The sequence below is a fragment of the Balaenoptera acutorostrata genome, chromosome 9, assembly GCF_949987535.1.
Source record: "Balaenoptera acutorostrata chromosome 9, mBalAcu1.1, whole genome shotgun sequence".
NCBI lineage: Eukaryota > Metazoa > Chordata > Mammalia > Artiodactyla > Balaenopteridae > Balaenoptera > Balaenoptera acutorostrata.
This window is the reverse complement of record NC_080072.1, coordinates 23,550,730-23,575,234: the sequence shown is the minus strand read 5'-3', so window position 1 is coordinate 23,575,234 and position 24,505 is coordinate 23,550,730. Positions and strand designations below refer to the sequence as shown.

The 24,505-nt window shown below is 38.7% G+C and overlaps 1 protein-coding gene across 6 annotated transcripts in view; it reads left to right on the top strand.

Annotated features, from left to right (window-relative positions):
* Positions 1 to 14,805, top strand: part of IFTAP (intraflagellar transport associated protein) — a 59,673-nt gene extending 44,868 nt beyond the window's left edge. For 5 of the 6 annotated variants that reach the window (XM_007181093.3, XM_057553994.1, XM_057553996.1 and 2 more), the window contains 2 exons: positions 6,284 to 6,423; positions 14,568 to 14,805. In XM_007181093.3, the coding sequence (XP_007181155.1) occupies positions 6,284 to 6,423; positions 14,568 to 14,726 (299 nt within the window). In that variant the 3' untranslated portion in view covers positions 14,727 to 14,805. The remainder of the gene's footprint in view (positions 1 to 6,283; positions 6,424 to 14,567) is intronic. The other variant, XM_057553995.1, reaches the window with a different exon arrangement.
* The last annotated feature ends 9,700 nt before the right edge of the window (positions 14,806 to 24,505 follow it).

Sequence of the window (24,505 nt, the reverse complement as noted above, 5' to 3'; positions counted from 1 at the left end):
TAATCTTCCTCTGTTTACATTTCCACTTTTATTTATTTTGCAGTTATTTTTTTTTCTCAAAGTAAGTTTTCATTAATGTGTCTCTTGAAAGTGGCATATGGTTTATTCATATGCATGTACACACACACACATACACACACAAATAAAACTTCATCTTCTAATTGGAGTGTTTAATCCATTTACATTTAATGTAGCTGCTGATATATTTGGCTTTAAATCTCTTATCTTACTATTTTGTTTTCTACTTGTCCTGCCAGTTATATGTTCTTTTCTTCACTCATTTTGGCTTATCTTGGATTAATCGAGTATTATCGTATTATTGTTTCATTGCCCCCTATTTTTGCTGGGTAGAGAATTCTAGGTTTGTAATTATTTTTTTTTCAGAATTTGTAAGATGCTATTCTATTCTGTTATGGTGTTAATTTTTCCTCTATTGAAAACTGTCGAAAAACCAAATGTCAATCTGACTGTTGTATGTTGGAAGATAATATGTTTTTTACCTCATTTGACTACTTTTATGATTTTCTCTTTGTTTTTGTTTTTCAGTAATTTCACTATGCCCCGGCATTGTTAACTTTGTATTTGTTCTGCTTGGGGTTTGTAGATTCCTGTAAATGTTAGGAAATTCTCAGTTCTTATGTCTTCAAATATTACCTGTGCCCAGACTTTTCACCATGTCCCACATATCACTTATGCTCTTTCCTGCATTTTCCATCCTTTTTTATTTCCTTTCTTTCTTCAGTCCAAATATTTTCTACTATCTATGTTCTAGTTCAGTAATCGTTTCTTGAATTGTATCAAATATGATATTAAAGCCATCAGTATTTCAGTTATTATAGTTTTCAAGAGGTCTGGAATATCTATTTTTATAGATTTTAGTTCCCTGCCAAAATTCTCCATTTTTGTAATATATTTATTGGAATATATTAATCAATTATTTTAAAGTTCATGTCTCATAATTCCAATAACTGAGATGTCCTGTGAGTCCATTTATATTATTAATTTTCCCTTTTGATCTGGTGTCTCTGTATACCTGGAAATTTTTGTTTGAATGCTGAACATTGTATATAAAATATTATGTATTTTATAATATTACATAATGCTCTGGATGATTATCTTAATCTTGTTTTAGAAAAGCTTCTCTTCAACATTTTGCTAGCAGTTAGAGTAGTCATAGGTCATCTTAATCCAATATGGGATTGAGCTGATTTGGTGACTGGGTTTCAGGCTTTATGAGGGCTGCTGTACTTCTAGTTCTTGCTTACTGCTAGGGTGTAGCCCTTCAAGGTAAATCACAGCCCCTCCTTCTTGGACATCCCGAACTCCGTTTTTTATCTTCACAGCACTGTGAACCTGTTGGTAGTTCTGCTAAGCTTCTCAGCCTCTTAGCCTATTTCTTCTTCTTCTAAAACTTCTTGGTTTTTCAGCCTCTGCTTACAAATCAGTAAATGCCATAAGTTGAAAAACAGCTTAGACTCTTAGACTCACTTTCACTACTTTCCTTCTCTCCAGGATCTTGGCCTCTCAAGTTCTGGGCTTCCCTGGTAGCTCTCTAATGCCTTTAAGTAGTTGATTTTTTTATCATATATTCAGCTTTTCTAATATTCTTGGTGGGAGGGTCAGATTCATATTAAATGTGGTCTGGGAGCTCCTTGGAAAACCCCAAGGTCTGAAGGTCAAATAAGCTGACGTTTGCACTGATGTTGCAAAAGCAATGATGGGTAAAGATGCTAGTAACTTAGTGTGAATCAAGGTAGAAGCACCAAACTATACTAGTAGTCACTGTAATCTTCACTGTCCTGAATTTGTAGTTAAAACAAATGCCAGTGTCCATTGCAAATGTCCTTGATGAAGTGGTAAAAATTATTAATTTTATTAAACCTTGATGCTTGAGTATACCTCTTCTGCTGCATACTGAAATACAACAGTTGTATTTCACATATACATGAGATACATGAAAAGTTTTTCATGGAAAAAATGAAAAACATTTTTTCATGAAAAATCATTTGTGCAATTGAGTGGTGTGCTGAACTTGTTTCGTTTTGTTTTGTTTTTTCTTTCATGGATCAACGTTTTTACTTGAAAGAATGACTGACAAAGTATAGTTCTCAAAAAGGAATGAAGTGAGCCCATCTCTACAAGACAACAGCTGACAGTATTCATTGCCAATGATAAAATTGGCAATGGATCAAGTGAAAATTGGATTTTTGGAAAACTTATATCCAGTACTGTGAGCTTGACAGCTTCCCAATATTTAAAGCCTTTTCTGATAAAATTGGTAATGTTAACTAATGTGATTTTTATATTGCATAATGAAATATGTCAACATTTGAAAGATCTGCATAACACAGTGAACCACCATTTTCCAAATAACCAGTATATGATGACAAAATCATGCACAGGAGCGCAATTCATTCAACATGTAAGATAGACCAATGGATTTTAACATAAGAGTATGAAAAATTTACTGAAAGGGTTTCATATTGCACAATGAAATTATTTTTAAAACCTTTATCATTTGTCAATATCTAATTTGTATCAAAGAATAATATCCCCAGTTATATAAAAGGAGTATTAAAATAGTCCTCCCCTTTCCAGCTACATACCTGTGTGAGACTGGAGTTTCTTCATTTTCATCAACTGAAACAGCATATTCCAAAAATTCAATGCAGAGGCAAATATAGAATCCAGCTTTCTTCTATTTATGACAGACATTTAAAAGATTCAGATAATGTAAAACAATGCTTCTCTTCTGTTTTCTTTGTTTTTGGAAAAGAGGTTTTTTAAATAAAAATATTTATTTTAATATATGATAGTATTATTTTAATGATTCAATAATCAAATATTTGAAAATTTGTATTTTAATGATTCAATAAGCAAATATTTGAAATTTTAATTTCTAATATGGTAAATATTGATAGATATAACTCCCATAAACAAAAGCTCTTTGGGGTCTTCAAAAAATTTTAAGAACAAGAACCACTGATATAAACTATCATAGCTGGAAGCTATGTGCAGAGGAGGCCTGAGTGCATATCTTATCTGTATCCTTTTTGGTCTTGAGGAACACCTGAAATTTCAGGAAAGTTTGGCCATTTCTACATGGCAACAAAGGAATGGATTGGTTAATTTTTATAAATATGACAGGCAGACTAAATATTATTATTGTCTAGATTATCAGATGTCAGATAGATGGCTTACTTTTTAATGTTGTATTAAATTACATGATTATAACCTTTGACTTGCTGGTCATTGGCTAAATACAGAAAGACAAATGGCACAAACACATAGTTTATAAACGTTGGACATTCTTGTCATGTAGTTGAGAAAGAGGTTGAAATGCTTTCAACCAGGCTTGCCATCCAACATCAAGATTCGTTTTTGAGAGTTGCCTTAACTCTACAAAGCACATCAGTCAAGATGGTGGTATTTAGCTAAGAAGGAAACTAATTGTTTTAGAAACAATAAGGTCAGATGAAGTGTCTTAAAGATAAGATTTCAGTTGGGAAAGCTTAGCAGAGAACTTCAGAAATTCCATTCCCCACCATCAATGAATACAATCATTTTCCCCCTGAGAGAATGAATATATAAGTAACCCATCAGTGATTGTAAAATGGCTAAAAGATAAGGTATCTTTCTTTATGACTTGTGTCTTATCAGACTATTCGTGTCCATATTGATTTCACTCTTTTATAAATCTGTCCTATTTAGAGTTAAAGCAGTTCAATTCTTGTGTTGTTTATTCTCTGATTTTATGTATAAAAATCCTACTCCTGTAAAAAAAATTTAGTTTTTGAGGGAAAGGACTGTACATATTTTGCATGATTCACAATGTCCTGTGGATAGGTAGACTCTTCATACTTGCTGTTCAGTTTAAAAGTTGAGATGCAGGAAATTAATTTCCTTTCTGCAAGTATGTGCTGAGAATTTACTACATATAAGGTGTCGTGTTAGGCTCCAACAGCTATGCGTTTGTGCATTTTACTATTACACTGGAGAAACAAATGACAGGAATGGGAAATGCAGTGGATACTGAGTCATGTTGTTTTGAAAGAATTGTACCCATGGCAGTGGAATTCTTATGAAAGAAACCATTTTTGTTGAAAACCCTCCCTTCTTCGCAAACACATGAGGGATGTGAAGAGTTTCAGCAAAGGAATTGCAGAGTTGTCCCTCCTGGTGCACAGTACTGTCCATCAGATTTTAAATAGCTCTGAAAGCAGAATTGATTTTGATTTCACATTCAAAGGGATGTTTGCACTGGCAGCCAATGGGTATGGTAGATATTGGTTTTCGCATTAAGAGGCTTGAACCTTTCTCTTCTTGCCTCTCTTGTTGGCAGGCCCCTAACCAGTGAGGGAGATTAGCTTTGGACTCATAACGGGATACCTTAGCAAGCCAGTTTTTCCACCAACCTTATTGAATTTAAAAATATTACTTCTCTGGGACTTCCCTGGTGGCGCAGTGGTTAAGAATCCGCCTGCCAGTGCAGGGGACACGGGTTCGATCCCTGGTCCGGGAAGATCTCACATGCCGCGGGGCAACTAAGCCCGTGCGCCACAACTACTGAGCCCACGTGCTGCAATTACTGAAGCCCATGCTCCTAGAGCCCGTGCTCCACAACAGGAGAAGCCACCACAATGAGAAGCCCGCGCACCACAATGAAGAGTAGCCCCCGCTCCCCGCAATTAGAGAAAGCCCGCACACAGCAACGAAGACCCAACGCAGCCAAAATAAATAAATTAATTTTTAAAAAAGAAATATATATTAAAAAATATTCCTTCTGGTTATAAAATTGTAAAATGCCCTGAACGCTTACTAATCATGCTAATGTGCTATCGTAGTGACATTTCTTGGCCCTGAGTTTGGAGGTACAATCTGATAGATTTTAAATAAGATATGTGATGAAAATGCTTACTTAAAAGTAAGTTCATGATGTGACATCATGAGCTAGGAGCACGGGCTCCGCAGACAGACTGCAGCTGTGGCGCCTTGAGTGAGGTGACTGGGGTGACTCTCAGTGTTAGAGCTCATTGCCTGTAAAACAGGAAATAATAGAGTTGTTGAGAGGATTGGCTGAGTTAATGCATGTAAAATGCCAGCTATTATTATTGTTCTTATTTCTCCTAATTAATCAGCTCACATTCTATGATTTCAATAATTAATCATAGTAGAAGTTCCTTCTTCACCATCCCCCTGCCCACGTGCTCAGTTTCTAGGCTGTTTGCCATGTTCTCTGTTGCTGAAGTCTTAAGAATTTTGTAATCATGTCTTTTGTGAAGGTGATAGCTGTAGTGGTGAGAGATGTATTTCAAATAAGTTTCAGTTTTTGAATATCAATAGCTGCTCAGTTATCTCCCCATACATGCTGCCCTTGGCAACAACCAAGGCATGACTGTTGTTAATTAATCACTTCCACTGAGAACTTAATTAGTGTCTTAATTAGGATCATCATTGAATAGCAGGCGGCAGCATCTTGCGCCAGCTGCAAGTTATTGGTTGCAACCCTTCTGGTCCCGCGAAAACTTAGACGGAGGAGGGATCCTGTTGTGCTTCTGTTTGTTTTTCTGTCTTCAGAGAAAGCTGCGGAAGGTCATCAGTTGTCTGTGATGCATCCATGTTCTGTCACACGTGCAAAAATAAGGAAACACATCCACTTCTAATGGATAGATCAAAAAACCAAGATTGGCTTTTGAATTCTTGTGATTGTGCTAAACAAGCCGGAAACACATTGTTGTTGTTGTTTGCATGCGTTGAGAAGTAGGCCATGCATTCTGAGTATGACAGAGTATTTCATTTTGCTGCTGGAAGTTAAAGTTCCTTCCTTCTGGCATCATTGTTTTTTAATATGTTTTTTTGAAATATTGCCGTATTGTTACAGGATGAAATCAGCACACCATTTTCTTTCTCTTCACCCCCTCAGGAAAATATGGCAAAATGAGGCAAAAGTAGCATCTTCTTGACTTATTTTCCTGTAGAAGTAGAAATTGGGTTGAGGGTGAGAGGCGTGATCAAGTTATTCCCAAAACAACATTTCTCCCAGACCTTTTGGATGGATTGTAACATTGCAACTATAAAATAAAAACTAGTGCACTGACGACTTCTATTTTATAGAAAGGAGAATCCCTTGAGTCAAGTTCCCAAGTGAGGACAGGCATTGTGAAATGGACCTGCTTTACTTGAGCATATTTGCTCATTTTTTTGACTATCATAGACTTTTAGATGACTTAGGTCAATTGTGGACTTGATGAAGGGATCAAGTGAAATATTTTGTATTCGACAGATTTGCTGCTGCTTCCAGGAGAGGTGGAGCAGGACATGAGCATGAGTGTTCCTTCTTACATTCCTTCCGTGGCCCAGCCTCTTATGTCTGGAGTGAAGCCAAGGCTCACTGGAAAAGGAGCAGACAAACAAAGGGAAGAGGTACTCCACAGGGAATTCAATCCTCTTGAAATTGCCTTGATTTTGTAACTAGTCCTTTCCGAGAAATGCCACTATACCCGTGTGCTTCTGTATTTTTCTGAGATTTGGGAAGATTTACAATTCAGGTTGCTTAATTGGGTCCCTCTCACTGCCGTCTCTCTCTAATGTGTATAATCCCTTTTAAACACACAGAGCGAGCAATTATGTTTTTACGTGGAAACTATGTTTGTGTCATGATGTTCGCCATGCTACAGGGACAGTGCTAGTTGGGGACTCCGCAAGAGAAAGGATGGAAAGTTTTCTTATCTCTTTTAGTCTGCACTGGCCACTTTTCTTTTTATTATTGTTTCCAAGGTCCTAAAAACATTTTGCATTAGTTAAGGTAAGGCCAGGCTGCTATAGTAGGGAATCCCAACAATAAATCAGTGGCTGAAAGGAGATAGAAGTTTATTTCTCTCATGTCTCATTTCAGTCTGTAGAGAGCCTTTAAAGTGAGCAGTGGTTCTGTTCCCTGGGGTCACCAGGGCCCAGGTTCCTTCTCTCTGGATCTCCACTGCACCTCAGGACATTGTCCTCATGTGCATATTCCAAGTCAGGTCACCGTCCTACCTGGAGGGGCAAGGGATGAGAGCATGGGGGCAGCAGGTTCCCCCAAGGCTTAGGACTCAGGGCTCTTCATCTCTGCTCACATTCCATTGGCAACCACTTAGTCGCATGTTCCTATCTGGTCACTGGGGAGGCTGGGAAATGTCATCTAGACATGCGCTTCACCAGCGCAGGAGAATGGAATCTGCCACATGTTAACGCTCCCAAATGCACAACTTGAAAGCTATCTTTCACCATCATTTGCAACTCATCTACATATACTTAACAAACATGCGCCAGCCAAGGCTACTGATGGTGCTGGGTAGTGACCTTTATCACCTTTATAACTCTAGCATAAAAGGGGATGGGCACAAGAAGTTGTTAAGGGCTCTTTATTATTGCTTCCTAATAAAAACACTAGGGTGTTTCGTGATTATTTAGTTGTTTGGGTACTAGTCTTGTCACTTGACGATATTCTGTTACGGAAGCAGTCATTCAATCAGAAGTAATCCACACATTTCAATTTTAAATTGCCCTTTTCTCATAGAACTTTTGTTCACTGACATCACAGCAGTCTATCTAGGATGCTTGCAGACTTATATTAAACCCCAAATTGTTTACCAGATAAACTTGCGGAGATAGCCACCTTTCAACGTGCTTTTTGAATTATAGATTGCTTTCTCTGAGTATTAAGAAACTATAATTGCAAGGTGATTTCTAGCAGGAATCAGTTTCTTTTAAAGACTTGTTCATGTTCTTGACTTCAGTTGTGACCATACAAATTATTGGACCAGCCAGTGGTCAATGGCACCTAGTGCCATTATAGAAATTGTTACAAAATGGTTTTAGTTGATGGGTTAAAAAAAAAAAAAATGGAATGATTTGTGGAATCAATCATATAGCCAGTAAAATGCTAGTTAAAACCCTGTGTATGGTTGTATCTTTAAAAGGAGTATAAATTTCTTCCCAGAGAATGTGAAAATTTTTAAATGTTCGAATCAAAATGATATGAACAATTTTTGTGTTGGCAAAAATGAGACATAGATGAATAATTTGCTGCTTTTTAAATATCCGGAGTAATATTTTGGGTGGGATTTTAATTTCTAACCACTATTTGTTAGAGAAATGTTTCAGAACTGTCTAGAATCACAATACCACACCAACTCTGCCTTGGTTTAATAGTATTGATCTTATTTTAAAATACCCAAAGCAGGTAAAAGAACATAATCACCAATTTCCAGCATATGTCCTGTAAGGACCTACCAATGGGCTATTTTGGATGAGAGATGGTAGTTGCTTTCTGTGATGTCAATCTCAAAAGATGAAACTTATCCTGGATGTCCTGACTTCCTCTTAATTGCCTAATGAGAATCCGTAACTTCCTGATATGGACTGGACCCATTTAATTTTTTTCCTAATTTTATCACTGCTTTTATACATGTGCATTTCCTCCTTACAGTCAAACATTTTTCAAGAGCCTTCCACTTTCCCTTTGTGAATAACTTCTTGCCGTAGTTACTCTATTTTGATGAATTCTGGAAGTTTTGAACAGCTTTACTGAACAAAAAGAGTTCACATTAAGAAAATGAAAAATTGAGTTCTTGTCCTACTTCCCAAGATATAGAAGAGGTCATTGAAGAAACTTTTGTAGTATTTTAATGGGAGATTGCCTGTTTTTCCAATTCAAAATGGGACTCTAAAATTTTTCACCTGTATAGACAGTTTATTTACCATATTACTGTGTAAGATAACCTACAGCTAAATGCTGCTATTATTGATTTGAGCATTAGTTCTATTTACTTTAATTTGCCTACGTGGTACTATGAATGAAAATGATTCCTTCTGTAATAGTGTCCCTCTTAGAGTAAATCACGTGGGCAATTTTAAGAAAACTAGCAATTTTCTAATAGTGTACAAATTCTATTCCCTGAGAGGCTACAAAAAGATTGCAATTAGATTTGAAATTAGACACCTGAAATCCACATGTTTCTCTCAGCTCCTTAGGCAAAAATAACAAGTTAATAACTTAATTCACAGTTGTTTTCTGTTTAGTAGCAGGGGATTTGGTGTTCCATTGCACGAATTCTGCTCTTTGAAATAAGTCAGAAGTTCAGTTTGCAATCTAAAAAACTTGGAGCCTTATATCTTAGAACCTCAAAATGAACCTAACTTGAAAGAAGAGAATTCCCAAAGTGTGCCACAGTAGCCAACAGCTGAAATGCATAAATAGAACTGCAGCTTTACAGTATTTGAAAAGCTGTCATTTTGAAGATCACAGTGATGTGTTCTGAACTGCAGTGTACATCAGGGTTCACTTTGAATTACATATATGCCCCTCGTCTTAGAAGACCCTACATTCACTCGTGTGTGTCTCTATAAGGTTACTTAATTAAAATGCAAAAAAGTCAGAACTAGTGCCGAGTTCAGTGCTTTGCATATAGGAGACATGCAATAAGTATTGAATGAACAAATAATCAGGAAACTTTTCCTTGCTACTGGGAGTGATTTTCTGGTATAATAAGATGGTTAGGGTCATTGTCTCTTTCCTTCTCTATTGGTTCATTGCCCTCAATGTGTAAACATGTTTAAGTCTCTCCCATCCTTAACAAAATGAAAGAAAACTAAAGAAAAAACAACCTTCCCTTTACCTTGGACCCCTCTTGGCTATTGTCTGCTCTTTTTTCTCCCTTTTCATACAGACTTCAGAAACCAACAGACTCGACTCCTCTAATTGACCCTGCTTCCTTTCCCCTCACTCCTCATTCAGTTCATTGCAAAATGCCCTTGGTCTAATCACCTGCCTGGACATATTCAGAATAAAGGTACTTAATCATTGCCAATCATCCCAATGGACACTTTTCAGTCTTTATTTTAATGGGACTCTCCACTGTGTTTTTTACCATTGATTTTCCCTGACACTCATGGTCCACTGGTTCTCTCTTCCCAGCTCTTCTCAGATTCTTTGTGTATTTCTCTGAGTGTTCTTTCCCTGCCTCCTTTGGGGTTTTTCCCTCCATGCTTCCCTTAGGAGTTGGTGCTCCTCAGGGTTCCATGCTAAACCTACAGCTCTTCCCACTTGCATACTTGGATCTGTTTTCATCTATAGGTTACTACCTTTTGTGCTTATGTCTCCAAATCTGTATCTCCAGCTTCAGACCTTTTGCTGAGCTTCAGGTTTGTGGGTTCAATTGCCTGTTGACAATTCTATCTGGATTCCTTGAGGTACATTCAAATGAACATGTTAAAAACTGAGCTTATCTTTACCCGCTTCTCTTCCTGCGTTCTTGCTCTTCTTCCCTTCCTATATCCAAATCAGTCATCAAGTGCTGTTAATTTTACTTTCTGATATTTTAAAATATCTGCTCTCAATGCCCTGTTCTCATGATCTTGTCTGGACTGCTTCACAGGCCCCTGACTGGTCTCCCGACTCCCAGTCTACCCTCTGTTCAGTCTTCAGCGTGATCTATCTTGATGTACCCTCCAAGAGGGCAGGGTCTCCTTCTGTTCTCTGCACGCCTGTGTCTCATTGTAGGTGCTCAGTTAACATTTGAATGAAGGAAGACATTTATTCGAAATGCACAGATACCAAGTGTCTACCTGCTTTCAAAAAATCCTTCAGCGACTTTTCATCATCTCTGGGAAAAATAGCTTATAAGACCTGTCATGATCTGGTACCATCTTCATCTCTTGCCGTTCTCTACCTGACATTTTCTGCTCCGACAACACTGAACTACTCGCAGATACACACGTGTGAAATTCTGTGTGTTTCTGACTTGGCCTCTTCACGAGACCTGCTTTTGTCTGCAAAGCTCGTCTTCCCTCAACCTTGTTTTTTTTTTTTTTTTTTTTTAAACTTTTTTCTTTTTAAAGGAATTCCTTTATTTTTATGGCTGTGCTGGGTCTTCGTTTCTGTGCGAGGGCTCTCTCTAGTTGCGGCGAGCGGGGGCCACTCTTAATCGCGGTTCGCGGGCCTCTCACTATCGCGGCCTCTCTTGTTGCGGAGCACAGGCTCCAGACGCGCAGGCTCAGTAATTGTGGCTCACGGGCCCAGCTGCTCGCGGCATGTGGGATCTTCCCAGACCGGGGCTCAAACCCGTGTCCCCTGCATTGGCAGGCAGATTCTCAACCACTGCGCCACCAGGGAAGCCCCTCAACCTTGTTAAATAATATTACCCTTGAAGATTCTGCTTAGATAGCACCTCTTCCAGAAAGCCTCCTCTGAATCCTTCCCAATGCCTTCCAACCTGGGCTGGGTTAGGTGTTCCTTCTCTGTTCCTGTCACCTTCTAACTATACCATGTGTACTTACTACATTTTACTATAATGATCTGTTGATGTGTCTATCTCATTTCTCTGTGATTTCATACAAGTCTGCATCTTTGTATCCTCAGCACCTACACAGTGCCTAGATTTTAATAAACGTTTGTGGAAAGAATGGAATATATCTGAATGATTTCAGGAGACTATTCCTCTGACATTTTGATCCAGAGATGTACTGGCCACCTTGCAGTATAGAGAGACAGTGGTACCCCCAAAATGTTTTGAAAGGTCTTGAGTATCATATTTTGGCATTGCAGATATGAAATTATTCTTCTTCTTGGTTTCTTGCTTTTATATTTCAGCATTTAACTGATTGCCTAAGGAATTAATCTATCAAAGATAGCTGCTGTTAATAACTCAGTTTCTAAGTGAAGACATTTATAAGTATATTTTTATATTTTCAAGTGTATTGTAAATGAATAATTCTTGTGTCGGCCTCATATATTTATTGGCTAGCTAGAAACTTATTCCTTGTTGCTGTTTCGGTTAATAACAAATGACTGATGAAGGAAATCATGCTCCACAATAGAGAAAAATTTAAGTGTATGAAAAAGAACTTAAAGGAAAATAAAAACTTTTCACTTAAGGATAAATTTCTATATCTCTAGATCCATACTGTTGGATATTATGGCCGAAAGGTATATGGGGACCCTGGGGAAGGGAGAGGAGTAAGAAGGTGGTGGGTTGGACCCTATCTGGGAGAAAGGACTAACTTGGTCACGGGAGTCAGCCCTCGTCAGAGAGTCTGGAAGTTCAACATACAAGCCTTAGTCTGTCTGGGTTGCTGATAAAAGGTGGGTCCTGAGTGGGGTGATGAGTGGGGAGGTGAGTAGGATTTTCTGGAGAGTGGCCATACTCAGTTGAGAGTAAGTTAAGCTTCAGCACTTAACCCTCTGTGCTTCTTTAGACCTTTCTGCATCCCTCTGTTGGGGAGCATGGAACATGATAATGAAATCACTCATTTACTTCCGTCTTCTCCCTGAAGTTATAAAACCTCGTGGGCACAGATTTTGCTTCTCTTCATCCTTGTGTTCCCAGTATCTAATTCACATTAAGCGCTCAGTGAGTGTTTACGGAGTGAACACATAGAGGGCAGGGAGGTGGGCATGTGAGGGAGCGGGGAGGATGGTATGGTCTCGCTGGGATTTTAGCTCAGCAAAGGGATTTGTCTAATTTGAACCCGCTTTCCAGCCTCAGAGGGAGCTGGGTGAAGGCAAAGTGACTGCATCTAGTGAGAGTGGCTAGTAAGGTCTAGGCAGGTTTTAGAGGCCTCAAGATAAGGTTCAAAGTCCTAGTGCAATGGGCAGCCTGAAACTTGGTGGACATGTGGATGGCAGGTCTTCAACCAGGTGTCCATGGGCAGCAAAAATCCCTTCAGACAGAAGCACTGGCAGAGAGGGGGCTCTTTCTCGTCCTCTGCCAGGACCAGGCCTGCAAACCTCAGCGCTTACTGCTGGATAGAGTTAGAGACGGCAAGGATGCTTCTATTCAGGAAATGAGCATACTGTGTCCTTGTGTATGTGTTTCTTCATTTGAGCTGGTCTTAGCCATATTACCCCACTGTCACTTTGTGGTGACGATAAATTTTATTTTCAGAAAGTGACCTAAATGGACAGATTAGCCACTCGGCAGACTGATTTGCTTCCAGGGTACAGCTGCTCTTTTAAAGATAGTCATGGTTTTATGTGGATCCTTGAGTGCATTTTTTTATGATAGGCTGTGAGAATTTTTTAGCTTATTTAGAAAATATCTTTTCTCCCAAAGAGCTATGACTTGGCTTAGTGAAAACTTCAAGGTCGATCTTTGCTGGTGTTTTTTGTTGCGACGGTGAAGCTTTATCTACAGGTCACCCGGGATTCAAATCTTGCTTCTCTTCCTTACTAACTGTGTAGCCTTGGTAAGTTACTTAACCTTTCAGAGCTTTGTAAGATGGGTTGTTTGAAGATTACTGCTAATGCCTGCACGGTTCCTAGTACTGGGGCTGGCGCATGGTGGGGACTCACTCAGTGGCAGCTCCCATCATTACCTTTGTCAGGAAAGCACACAGACACTTTCTAACAAAGAGGAAGTGAGCAAGTCTCTGAAATTTGTTCTCGTGCTGGTTTTACTGAGAAAGGATGATAGATGGCTGGGTGTTTGCTATTAGCACTGCACACCCAACTACAAGATGCAACTTGCTAAACAGATAGGAGATATCTACTTTTCATGTTTTGGGGTGGTTTTTTTTTTTTTTTTTTTTTTGCACCTTTGGTAACAGTACACAGTTGCTGAGCTAGATGCTCCATTTTCAAGAACATTGCAAAAGCCACTAAACGAGATCATTTTCCATGCAAGAATATTGAAAGCTGATTATAGCTTCAGGGCATTTTTTTCATTCTTGCATAAGCCATCCTTTTCAATTATTTCAGCATCACCATACATAATACAGAGCTACATAGAGGTGCTGGGTGATTTCATTGTATCACACAGCATTTGCTTTTGGAGAGGCCTTTTAAGGGGTGATACAGTGAGATTTAAGGCATTGAATCTCTTGTTTATTGGAAAATGTGCTTTTTTTAATCTACCTTCCTTTAGGAAGTCTTTAAAATTCACAGATTATGAATAAGTAGATACAAAATTATTACATCTCTTTGCAGCTACTCTGAGTTGCAGATAAATTCTGTAATATTTTTAAAATTCTTGGTAGGAAGAAAGGATCCTGGACTTTTTAATTTAGGGTGCTACTATGTGTTTTAATTCCTGCTGTTATTGGCCAAAGTATTATCTGAAGAAGTAAGTATATTAAGCATAGAGTATTTTTATCTTTGAAAATGATGTTTTATTGCTACAAGTCTTTTTTAGTAAATGGTAAAAGTGTCCTTAAGGTTGACCAAAATCTTAAGGTATATTTTCTCACATTTGAATATAACTCTTAGTTTTTCCATATGCCTGTAGCCCTAACACTACAAATGGTGAAAATGTAATGAATGTGTACAAGAGAGACTTTCTGATTCTTGCCGTGGGCAGAATTAGTTAATGATGTTCATTCAGATGCAGGATGGTACAAATGGGGCATGTTAAGAGGCTTAAATTAGGTCAAATTGAATAATTGAATTTATTCCTTTACTTAAAAACAGCTTAATCAGCTCAGAGTGCTGAAGTCTAAAAAAAGTTTAAATATTAATAGACAGTTTATGTTTTCAACTTTATCTTCATTTACAATGATTATATGTTATTTTCCTCGTTTGTTACCTTTTATAGATAGTCGGAGATGAAGTTCGGCCCTTCTCACTTGATGAAGAATTTGATTATGACGCTGTGATGCTGACCCCCAAGTTCACTCCTGCAGAGATAGATGCCATCAAAGAGCTATGCAAGCAAAAGAGCAAGAGCACAGACTTAGAGAAACCCCGTGACTGATCCACCAAGACATCTTCGTGTTTATTTTTATTTTGTTCTTATTCGAGCAACTTTACAATAAAATATATACCTACTATAATCCTTTTTGTGGAAATGTGTGTGTGCGTTGATTTATCAGAGTTATCTGTCAGTAGGGAGATGAGACTAAAAAGACCAAAGAGCTCTCTACCCTTACAGAGTTCTCTTCTGTCACGTGGCTGCATCCATGGCTGGTCGGGGGAGATGGAGGTGGCAAACGGGGACAGGAAGCAACGCCTACAGAAGGGTCCATCTGATGAGAGTGCGGAAACTAGGTAATGTGGGGTGTTTTAACGAAGCCTGGAAATTTCATCCCGCCCCCTTGGGGAGGAAGGGCAATTGAACATGCAAAACACAGAGAAGAACTGATTATGTGGTAGGTCACTGGTCTCAGCTATCCACAGATAGTGGTATGAATGTGAGTGCTGAGAGGTTGGGCTTCTAGGATTGATTGGGAAAAGACTTTACTGAAAAAGAAAGCATCTGAGAATTGATTATATGTCATATATTAAATTCTTGCACTTTGTTATTGCTATTCAGCCATGTGTGAGGAAAGTTACAAAGTACAAGGAATGATCTCTATTTCCAGAAGTTTACAATATAATTTGAGAAGGCAAGGCATAGATAGAGAAGACAACTAGAAAATGTAAAAACTATTAGGAAGTGCTAATTGTGTAAAATACCCACGAATGCTTTAAAGGGAGAAGAAAAAGTGGTGAAGGCACAGACGAAGGGGGAATAGTATGTATGAAGTAATTTTTATCATTGAAGGAATCAGTAACAAATCAAATGTACTTGGTCTTTTTTTTCTTTGACTGTATATATTTTATTTCTATTTTTTCTCTTCCATTATGGTTTATTACAGGATACTGAATATAGTTCCCTGTGCTATATAGTAGGACCTTGCTTATCCATTCTATATATCAGGGGTCCCCAACCCCCGGGCCACGGACCGGTATCCATCTGTGGCCTGTTAGGATCCGGGCCGCACAGCAGAAAGTGAGCAGTGGGCGGGTGAGCAAGCAAAGCTTCATCTGTATTGACAGCCGCTCCCCATCAATTGCATTACCACCTGAGCTCCGCCTCCTGTCAGATCAGCAGTGTCATTAGATTGTCATAGGAGCGCGAACCCTGCTGTGAACCGTGCATGCAAGGGATCTAGGTTGCGCGCTCCTTATGAGAATCTAATGCCTGATGATCTGAGGTGGAGCTGAGGTGGTGATGCTAGTGCTGGGGAGCGGCTGCAAATACAGATTATCATTAGCAGAGAGGCTTGACTGCACAGAGACCATAATAAATCAGTTGCTTGCAGACTTATATCAAAACCCTATCAATGAGTGGCAAGTGAAAACAAGCTCAGGGCTCCCACTGATTCTGCATCATGGTGAGTTGTGTAATTATTTCATTATATATTACTATGTAATAATAATAGAAATAAAGTGCACAATAAATGTAATGTGCTTGAATCATCCCAAAACCATCCCCCCCGCATCCTAGTCTGTGGAAAAATTGTCTTCCACAAAACCGGTCCGTGGTGCCAAAAATGTTGGGGACTGCTGCTGTATATAATAGTTTGCATCTGCTAATCCCAAACTCCCCATCCATTCCTCCCCTGCCTCCCGCCCACCCCGACACCCTGGCAACCACAAGTCTGTTGTCTATGTCTGTGAGTCTGTTTCTGTTTCCTAGATAAGTTCATTTGTGTCATATATTAGATTCCACATATAAGTGATAGCATATGGTATTTGTCTTTCTCTTTCTGACTTGGTTCACTCAGTATGATAATCTCTAGGTCCATCCATGTTGCTGCAAATGACATTACTTCATTCTTTTTTATGGCTGAGTAGTATTCCATTATATATATATATATATATATATATATATATATATATATATATATATATATATACACCATATCTTCTTTATCCATTCATCTGTTGATAGACATTTAAGGCTGTTTCCATATCTTGGCTATTGTAAATGGTGCTGCTATGAACATTGCGGTGCATGTATCTTTTTGAATTATAATTTTGTCTAGATCTATGCCCAGGAGTGGGATTTCAGGATCATATGGCAACTCTCTTTTTCGTTTTTTGAGGAACTACCATACTGTTTTCCATACCAGCTGCACCAATTTCAAATGTACTTAGTCTTTTTTTTTTTTTTTTCTTAGTCTTAATTAGTTTTCATACAGGCCTGTGCTTGTGTGTGTGTGTGTATATATTCATAAAAACTGCCATTTATATTCCTTACAAAAAATGCTCTTGATTTAATATTGCTATAGTCAGGTGATTTCCACATCTATTTTTCTTCATCTAGTCAAAAGACTTTCACAAAACAGCATTTATGTGCCAAACCTATGCTGGGCAATGGGGAGGATACAAGTAAATTAGACATGGTCTGACGTAGTGGGGAAGACAAATGTATAAACAAATAATTACGGTAGAGCTGCACTGTCCAACATCATAGCCACTAGCCACTAGTGTGACTGAGGAACTGATTTTTAAATGTTAATTTTATTTTCATTTAAAATATAAAGTTGATATTTGATGCACTTATAAAACTCTCAAGTCCATTTGGAACAACTTGGGTATGTGAATCTACTTTTTCAGTTGTAAATTTTATGACATCTAAATACAGATCATTTATTTTTTTTTTATTTATTTTTTTTAATTCTACAGGACTTTGTTTTTTATTTTATTTTTTTTTATGTTTGGCTGTGTTGGGTCTTCGTTTCTGTGTGAGGGCTTTCTCTAGTTGCGGCAAGCGGGGGCCACTCTTCATCGTGGTGCGTGGGCCTCTCACTATTGCGGCCTCTCTTGTTGCGGAGCACAGGCTCCAGATGCGCAGGCTCAGTAGTTGTGGCTCACAGGCCCAGTTGCACCATGGCATGTGGGATCTTCCCAGACCAGGGCTCGAACCCGTGTCCCCTGCATTGGCAGGCAGATTCTCAACCACTGCGCCACCAGGGAAGCCCAGATCATTTATTTTTGATGACAACTTAGTGTCTAAAATATGCTATAAATGTAAAATGCACATTGGATTTCAAAGAATTAATATGAAAAATTATAAACTATCTTGTTTTATTTTTGTATTGATTACATGTTGAAATTTTATTTTGGGTCTATCTGGTTAAATAAAATATATTATTAAAAATTACCAATTTCTTTTTACCTTTTTAATGAGGCTACTAGAACATTTCAAATTACATATGTGGCTTGTGTATTTTTATTTGACAGCACTGCAGTAGAGTGTAATCAGTTTTGTAAGAGTAATGTGTACTAAGAGCTACTGGGCAAAGCAAGTTGGAGTTATTGAATTATGCCTTGGAGAGCTGGGGAATCTTCAAAGAGGAGGTGACATTTGAGGCTGGCCAGGAAGAATCAGTAGGACTTTTTGATTGGAGGCTGTTAGAAGAGTTTGCGTGGGAGATAAGAGCCAGAATTAAGGCAGTGTAGGTGGATGTGGAAAGTATGGATTTGATTAGAGATTTGGAGGTAGAACTAGCAAGGATTTGATGCAATGAGGGGACAAGGGAGCAACTGTGAGGTTAAAACAAGATTTTAGCATGCAATCTATACACACATGCTGACTTGAGACAACTGCATTGTGACATAATGTTCATAAGACCAGAGGATCTCTTTTGACGTAATATATATACACATAGCATTTTGGTATTTTACATAAAGAAAGACTTCACCATTTTTAAGACATCCCAATTCTATGGACTTAAATAGTTTTATAATAGAAGAAACAAAACTAAGTATTCAAAAAGAATTACACTTTGACAGAGTATTCCATTAACTAGGCAGGGTACATGGCAGGTGAACGTTACTGTAGAGCCTTCTATCTGTAGAGTTGGTGTATTATTGGCTTCATTCCTTTTGGAAATTTTTTAAAAAATAAATTTAAGTAATTCATTTATTTATTTTTGGGTGCATTGGGTCTTCGTTGCGGTGCGCAGGCTTCTCATTGCGGCGGCTTCTCTTGTGGAGCACAGGCTTTAGGTGTGCGGGCTTCAGTAGTTGTGGCACGTGTGCTCAGTAGCTGTGGCTCATGGGCTCTAGAGCACAGGCTCTGTAGTTGTGGCGCATGGGCTTAGTTGCTCCGTGGCATGTGGGATGTTCCTGGAGCAGGGCTCGAACCTGTGTCCCCTGCATTGGCAGGCAGATTCTTCACCACTGCACCACCAGGGAAGTCCCCCCCTTTGGAAATTTTTGATTCCTACATTATTTGGGGCAATTGTGCATTACAGCAAAAGTGACACTGGAAAATGGGTCCCTTAAGGCCTTTGAATGAAATAGTTTTGTCTGAACTGTACCATTACTCTTCCCCTAACTAGCAAATACTCCTCTATGACTTTCAGCTTTATGGGTCCCTTGAATCGATGTGAATGGTTTATTTTACGTTGGTTGGCAAACCCTAACCAAGTGCCTTTAGAAGAAGCCTGAGCTTGTATTGATAGATAATGCTTACCCGGATTAGGTAGTGACATTGAGGAAAAGAAAGAGTAGAAAATAAGGAGAAGCTCCTGCATGTATACACCAAAATGGGAAGGAAGAAGAAAAGAGTATCTTGAAATAATGTAGCAGTTACAACACGAACGAACTTGAATGGAGAAAATTTCACTCCAGGCCTGCAATACCAGCCCTAGCTTGTTCAGTGCGGTGGCACTCCAAGCAATCTTATTCCTTCAGGATCCATCTTATGGGGAGTTGCACAAGGAGAAAAAGTACTTAGACCTGATATTGAACTTCCTTGATTCCTTCATCAATAAATTTCTTTTCCCATGAATGAGATAGAGCTATATCCTCATTTAAAAGAATAAATTTTCCTTATGTGCTAGGTAATTGTATGGATGAATTAAAGTATGAAAAAGAAAAACAAAAAATTTTCATTTCATTGGCTTGTTTCTTGGCGGTCGAAAGTACATGAGCACAATAGCATGGGAAATGACATGAAAGAGACAATCTTAGAATTTCCTAGAAAAATATTTCTCCATATGTGGAAGAGAAATCGATACTTTTCACCCTGGCCTACCCAGCCCTTACACCCTATGGCCCCTATTTACTTCTCCAATCTCATCTTGTACCTTCTTCCTCATTTTTTATTATGTTCTAACCAGTTCATATTCTTTTTTGTTTTTCAAGCACTCCACCTTGTTTCCACCGTAGGACCTTTGCTCTCACTCTTCTTTCTGATTGGTCTTCCCAAGTCTTGGTGTAGCTGGGTCCTTCTCATTATTCAGGTCTCAGGTGAAATGTGTCTCCCCAGAGTCTCTCTCTTGACCACCCTATCTAATCCCATTCTTACAACCTTCACTCCGTCCTGGTTTATCCCATTATCTTACCTTGTCTGTGTCTTATCTGACTCTCCCATGAGATCATAAACTGCAAGAGGGCATGGACCTCCTCTGTCTGTTTATTGCTGTGTCCCCAACACCTGAAAAGGACCTGCAATAAAGTAGGTGTTCAATAAATATTTACTGAATGAATCACACCTAAAGTATGAGCTTATTAGTTTGAAGAACCCAGAGGTCCATTTCATTGATTCAGTTCAGTTAGACAGATACTGAGCACTTTTGGTATATATTCTTACTTCTTAGACTCATGACAATCCGATGGCCCAGGCAAATTTGGGAAGCCTCACCTGATTGGCCTGAACTGTTCCATCCAATCTGTTCCTTCTTTTCCTTGCCACAACTCCATGGAAAATTGAGAGATTCTTGGTTCACATGGAAACTTGACCCACTTCTCAGTTGTTCTTTTGAAACCTTGTTATGACTTCTTAACATTAAAAACCCTATTGAGGAGCCATTCATGTGATACAATACTGATATTGCCAACATTCTACATTAAAAAGTGTGGACTGATGACTAAAGGAAAACTGGAAAGGGAAAAAGAAAACAGAACTTAAAGAGTGAGGTAGGAAGGAGAAAAATTCCATTTTGGTAGCTGCCTGTAAAGCAGAAGCCTTTATCCATTCATTCAATAATGTTAATGCTCATAAGAGGCATCACATTTTAGAGGTGGTCTTAAAGCCTAATTCCCTCATTTTCATTACACTTTTATTTATTTTGAGTGTCATGTGAACCACAAGAGGTTTTTAAACAGAGGAGAGACAAAATCTGACTTACGTTCGGGAGGAGATGGTGGAAAGGGGATAGGGCTGTATTGTATTGGGGGAAGACTCCACTGGAGGGATGTGTGTGCCAGGCTATATTGTTCTCTCTCTGGAAGTTTCTATGATTTCGTTATCTCCAGTATTCTGAAAATTTACGATGATCAGTGTTGACACAGGTCTATTTTCATTTTTTGTCCTGGGCACTCAGTAGCCTTTTAGTCGGGAAAGCTACATCCTTAGTTCTGGGAAATTGTCTTGAATTATTTTTTGATGACTTGCTTCCTTCCATTTCCTCTTTTCTTTCTTTCTAGAATGTTCGCTTTTTGGATATTGAACTTCTTAGATGCTACTACAATGTTTTCGTACTCTCTTCTGTTTTCTTTCTTTTTGCTCTGTTTTCTGAGATTTTTCTCAACTTTATCTTCCACGTTTTTATTGGAAGGTGCATATTATTTTCTTTTTTGAATTTTGTATTATTTTTAAATCTGCTAAACAGTAAAGCCAATTCCATGAAAAGCAAACAAACACCAAGAAACCACATCCAGAGGGATCAGGACAGCATGCCAGAGCTGCATCAGGGCTAGACGATTAGAATTGAGAGAGTGAAGGTAGCGTCTCATCCTTGATAAGGATGAGCATGGTGCCCCTCGATGGGAAGCACTTGTGTTCATGATGCTGAATGAATGAGCCATAAGAGATGGAGATGCCAAGAGGGACTTGGGTATTCCCAGCATGTTGTAGAAAGCGTCGGGTGTGAACAAGTGGAGGCTAGGTAAGTTCTAGGATCCCTAACGCTCAGAGAGGGAAGCGATGCATTAGGTGCTGGGTCTTTGGCTGGGTTGCCTTTGGAATGTACGAGGCATTCATGTGTTAGGCACTCCATCCTCTAAAGCAGCTCCCTTTTCTCTTCCTGATGTTCCTGTTTCTGTTTATGGCACCACATTGGTTGCCAGAGGCTATTATTTTGGCCTCTGCGCTACCTTTTCATTCCAATCTCTCCTCTGTAACCCCCTGGCCATTATTCAAGACTTCATTTTTTTTTTTTTAATGTATTGCTAATTCTCTAACGCCATTTTATTTTATTTTTTAAAATTTGTAATTTATTTATGGCTGTGTTGGGTCTTCGTTTCTGTGCGAGGGCTTTCTCTAGTTGCGACAAGCGGGGGCCACTCTTCATCGCGGTGTGCGGGCCTCTCACTATCGCGGCCTCTCTTGTTGCGGAGCACAGGCTCCAGATGCGCAAGCTCAGTAATTGTGGCTCACGGGCCCAGTTGCTCCGTGGCATGTGGGATCTTCCCAGACCAGGGCTCGAACCCGTGTCCCCTGCATTGGCAGGCAGACTCTCAACCACTGCACCACCAGGGAAGCCCCGAGACTTCATTTTTACTTATCTCCTCCAGGAAGCCTTCCTACTTCCCAATTAGTCTCTAAATGCCTCTATTCTTGCCATTCTGGCTTGTTTTGCACATTGTTTCCATATTCATCTTCATGTTACTATCTTGTTTCAAAACTACTACTAGCTGCTCATTGCCTGCTGATTATTAAAAACTTCTCAATTTAGCATCCAAGGCCCTATTGCCTTGTACCCCCATGATACAGACAAAACTGACTACATGTGGTTCCCAAATGTTGCCTCCCACCTTCATGCTTTTCTTCTTATTGTTCATTCTTTCTGGATGGTCACCCTTCATTTCTGCCCAGTGAATTTTTCCTCATCCTTTAAGATGCACCTCAAGGGTCACATCCTCCATGAAACATTTCTGATTCTCCCAACCAGGTATAATTTCATCTTCCCCAGAACCTGGATATCACTTTGCAACACTGTTGCTACTTGTCACATTCTGCCTTGTGTACATGTTCCCCCCTCACTGGAACCCCCACCCCCACCCCCATCACCGACTCCAAAGGCAAACACCAAATCTCATTCATTCTTGCATCTTTAGGAAGCACTGCCTCTTACGTATTATGGTTCTTATCTGGCTTCATTTACTTAACAGAATCCAGGAAGAGTGCCACAAAAATGGATCCCATTAAGATTTGTTCATTCAACTAATGTTTATCTACTGTCTGGTTCTTTTGTTACATTTTGTTTTTAGAAACAAATAGTTAATGTCATGATTTGTTAATCCATTGAATTTATGATAAAGAAACGAAATGCAAAATGTCTGCACAAGCTGCACCAGAACGTTGATTTATTAAGAGAACAATCAGAAAAAGTAATTCCATCCAGTACAAAAACGGGAGGAAAAAAAGACCCAACAATATGATTCTAATGTAAGTGAATTTTGCATGAAGGAATGTAGGAAGACATTTTAGTATCAAAATAATGGCAAGTCAGTAATAAAGGTTATGGTACATGATAAATAATTGTAATACTTTGCATCTCTATAAAAATGTGCAGTCTTTCTAAAGATTTTTGTTGTTGGTTCCACTTCAGGTGGTAGTAGATTATCTCCATTGTGTGCATTTAGAATATTGACATCCCTGTTAAGATTAAAAAAGTAAATCCAATAACTCTCCAAATTGTGTTAACATTGGCTATATCTCAGAAGAAATTAGCATGAATTTTAGTTTAGGTTAAAAAGTATTTTCAAAGGATGGCTTATGTGCAAGTGGTGGTAATGGTGCTTGAAGTAATTAGGGTGTTTAACAACCATGCAGAAAAAACTGCTAATTCTTCTTATTTTTACCCACAAAGATGGGAAAACCTGGAAAGTATTTGAATCACAGACATATTGGGGCATTTTTGGGGAAAAAAAACCATGGTATCAGATGTCTTTGCAAAAATGATTTCCTAAGTCCTTTGGATTTAAGAAGGTCATTGTCTTGAACTTATAGAGGATTTAGCTTGAAAAATAAAGGTCAACTGATTCCTGAGGAGACTTTAGTTTCTGGAGAGTAGTTTATGCTTTTCTTTAAATGCTTTGGTTATAGTATTATCCTGTTATTGATGTATTGACTCTAATGACTTCTGATGACTCGATGTTTTTATATCTATATATATATATACAATATATATTTCATGTGTATATATATTTATATTATTTTGCAGTGAATCCAACTTATTTTCAAATGTGAATGAAATCCACAGTTTGGTTAGTCTGTGTTACCTTTTTGTTTTGCTAAAATTGAGTTTGCTAACCTTTCTCTGGGGAAAAAACCTGCAGCATTTGTTTCTTCAGCTCTATTCCTGTTTATTGTTCTGCCCTGTGAGCTTTGCCTATAGCATCGGTTTCTGCTTCCCCCAATCCCACCGAGTATAAGTGTAACAGAGACAGGTACATGTTGGTGGATGTTTTGTGTTTGAACAGTTGAACACCTGGCTACTGGTGTGCAGGTGCCCAGAACTCTGGAGAAGGGGCTTTCATTTAAGACAAACAAGAAGAATATGTGCAAGTTGCAGATGAGGGCTTGGGTGTTGGACTTGAGATGTTTCTGTGTTCAAAACAATAAGGAAATGTGAGTCCCTTACAAGTCAGGGACTGAGTAAAGTGCTGGTCAGGGTATTTCTGGAAAATTTCTTCACTTACATAATGGCTTCTGTATTTGTTGGCCTAAATGAGTCTACTAGATCCTGTTTAGTTATGGTCCTCAATTTTCAAGGATCACAAAGGGTTTTATACAGATGGTACCCAAAG